Source organism: Galeopterus variegatus, unplaced genomic scaffold, assembly GCF_000696425.1.
Source record: "Galeopterus variegatus unplaced genomic scaffold, G_variegatus-3.0.2 Scaffold922, whole genome shotgun sequence".
Taxonomy (NCBI): Eukaryota; Metazoa; Chordata; class Mammalia; order Dermoptera; family Cynocephalidae; genus Galeopterus; species Galeopterus variegatus.
The window spans coordinates 105690-108882 of record NW_007727033.1 but is presented as its reverse complement, the minus strand read 5'-3'; the positions used below and the strand labels follow the sequence as shown (position 1 = coordinate 108882).

The 3193-nt window shown below is 50.8% G+C and overlaps 1 protein-coding gene across 1 annotated transcript; it reads right to left on the bottom strand.

Annotated features, from left to right (window-relative positions):
* Positions 1-724: 724 nt before the first annotated feature.
* TREML1 (triggering receptor expressed on myeloid cells-like 1) lies at positions 725-2947 on the bottom strand. The gene is made up of 5 exons (XM_008573442.1): positions 2848-2947; positions 2417-2561; positions 1973-2058; positions 1380-1432; positions 725-1039 (listed from the first exon to the last, which is right to left on the bottom strand). Exons 1-5 carry the CDS (start codon positions 2945-2947, stop codon positions 725-727), a joined length of 699 nt encoding a protein of 232 aa, XP_008571664.1.
* Between the last annotated feature and the right edge of the window lie 246 nt (positions 2948-3193).

Here is a 3193-nt window from a genome sequence, read left to right as displayed (position 1 = left end):
AGATTTCAGGCCAAAGGAAACAATATTACCAGATGGCCACCTAGTTGAGAGAGAGCCAGCTTTGATAAGACTGATGTCGGCAAAGATCTTTTATCTCTTGTGCTTGGAAATTTTTTGTCCCACCAGAGAACGGACTTGGTGTCTATTTCCATTCCTGTCCTTACTTCTGTTTCTTTTCAGCCCCATATCTCATACCCCATCTATCCTGGGTCTTCAGCCGGGCATGTTAATGATAAGTTACAGGAGAGCGAGGCATCTTGAGAGAGGCAGGAAATACATTTGAAGAAGTCTTTTTGGTGCCCCTGGAATCAAACTGCATTGTAATGTCCTGACCAGAGAAACCACTTCCCCACTGGCAGGACAGGCAGAAGATCATGCAGCACAAACTCTGTACCAGAATCTTTTCAGTTCACATGCAAGTGGTTAGTCAAACTTGGGCCCTTTTCTTCTCCGCTTAACCATTAAGAGCTCACATATGATCATTTAGGATTTATTTAGCCCAAAGTGTAATGGCAGAAGAACCAGCATGGGGTGGGGGGCGCTTCCCAAGACACGTCAGTCATGTCTGAGCGTCATTTTTGCTGTCAATAAAGTCAGGACAATAGATTTGATCCTAAAGACTCTAGCTGCTCAAATATCCTAAAGATGTAGGGCATGAGCTGGATGGATGGATGCACAGGACCCCTGGGGATGGTCCCCATGAGTGTACAGTGTGGCAAGCTGCTTAACTGGGTGGAGTTTGACTACCAGGTGGATCCTGAACTGGCTCACAGGGAACCCCTCCACCCTTGTCCCCTCCTGGGAAGATGACTGTGGCATATGTCACAGGCTTGTGGCAAATCCGGGCCTTAGGAGGCAGAGGAGGCAATGAGGATGGGGCTGGGGGTGAAGGTTTCCCTGATGGAGGATCAAGAGGTAGGCTGCTATAGGTGGTATTGTCAAAAGAAGGTGGCGAGTCGAGCCTGACATATGGTATGTCCGAAGGCAATTCAGCAGCCAGTCCAGAGTCACTGATATGGCAGACTGCTGAAGAAGGGACCTGTAACAATAGTAGGCAAATCAGGCAAAGAGTGAATGCCTCCCTCTGCCCCAGTTCCCTTGATGGGAACCGCCACTGGATCTATCTCTTGAATCCTGAGTATGTCAGTGGGCAAGAGGTCTTCCCTTTGAAGATTTTCAAGCCCCAAGTTTCTCCCCAAATCTGGGAAGGTGGGATACCAAGGGAAACCATTAGTGCCACATTTACAGCTTTAGGAAGAGGGTTCAGACCCCCATCTGGGTTCCAGTTCTTTCTCCATCCCATCATTTTGGGACCTCCCAGTGAGTGTGATGAATGGAGGGTCTGGGGAATTTGGCTGGGGCCTGCAGAGTCCTCTTACCGTGCCTGAAACTCTGCTGCTCTGGGATTGGCCACAGACACCACGCCTATTTCCTGGCAGGACAGACAACAGCAGCACAGTCTGCTTCCAGGGCTGGCTCAAAGCCTGTCAATTTACCCCCTTCAGAAGTCTCTGAAACCTCTTTCATACTGCAGACTCATCTTCCCTACTCCCACCACCATACCTTTATTCCCTCTGTCTCCCCAGCCCCCACCCCACCCTGCCCTATGTCTCCCCACCCACTTACGGCTTCCACCACGCCCTTAAGCCTGCCTCGAAACAACCTACCTCCTGAAACCCTTTCCCCCACCTCCTCCATCACTTTTCCTCCAACCCCACTGCCCTATTCTTTCCAGTTCCTGATTTCTGCTGTCCTCTCAGTTTCCCCAGGCCTGCTCCCACTGAATCACTGAATCTCCTTCCCTCCCCTCCATCTCTCAGCCATGGGAATTTAGGGTGTGGGAGTCTTGACTAAAGCCCAGACAAGTCCATTTGTAGCAGGAGTGGACATAGACTCTGGGCCCCATCCACATAACTGGTTGATATAGGACAAGTAAGAACAGGCCGGGATAAGTGGATGGACAGCTACCTACCTTTCCTTTTAGCCATCACGGCAAACAGCACCACCGCTGCCACCAGCAGGCCCAGCAGGAGCACAGCACCCCAGATCCAGGGGACACTGAAGGACAGAAAGGGAGAGGCAGGCTTAGCTCTTAACTCTTTGGGGAGCTGTTGGCCAGAAGCCCTGGACCATTGGCTGATGGGTCATATTGTTGATGGAATGGAATGAAGAGGGAAGACTCAGGCAGAGCAGAAGGGAGACACATCACGGTGTCCTGGCCAACGATCCACTAGGGTGAAGGGACCATTGCTGAACTGCGATAGAGAGGTATGTCTGTCTTTCTGTCTGTCTGTCCAGAAGTTCCCTAGGGGTGGAAGGAATCATGTTTCTCCCTTTGATTTGGTCTGGGGCTCTAAAGAAGTCATATCTTCACCACCACCCTTCTCCCAGCCACCTAAATCCAGTTTGTCAGTACCTCTTCTCATCCTGTCTGGGTTCCAAAGGGCTGGCACTGCCCACAGGGTCTGAGGAGGGATCCTCAGACAGACTTCCGACTTTATAGGTCTCTTCTGCCTCCTTCTCCTCTTCCTTTTCCTCCTTGTCCTCTCGCAAGTCAGGAACTGAGTCAGAAGGAAACATTTAATGAGTACATACCCATTGTGTGCAGGCTTCAATGGCATGTTGAGGTCTAAGTTACTGGGGAAGTGAAGCCAAGGAAGGAGAGGTCCCCAGGAAGAAATACAAAGAAGGGGAGGCTGGGAATGTTCCTTAGGGGCCTCTCATTCTGTGGGTCAAGAAATGGCACCTATACTTTGTCTTTGCCTGGTTGTGAATATACCCACTCTCCCCTCTACCACCAGCTCCCACTACCTTTCCCCTGCATTTCTTTTCCTTCACTTGCTTCACCTCTGGTCTTATCAGGCTGCTCAGACTGTACAGCAATACCCACTGGGTAATCTGTGCCCACCTCCTCTTCCCACCCCAGAATAGGTTCTCCAGCTTTCATCCTCAATGGTGACCTTGCTCTCATCGGTCTCAATCGGGGCCTCCCCAAATACTTGCAACCCTGTGACCACCACCTGCAGGCTGGCTGAGCTCCATTCCAAGCTCTGCCCTCAGGATTAAGGAACTTTGGGTCAGCCCTAATGTGATGCAATACCAATGGACCCTTGCTAAGAGCCTTGCTGGCATCCTGAGACTCCATTTTGTGACAAAGCTTCTGTCATCCCTACAGCCTGCTAGACTTATGGCT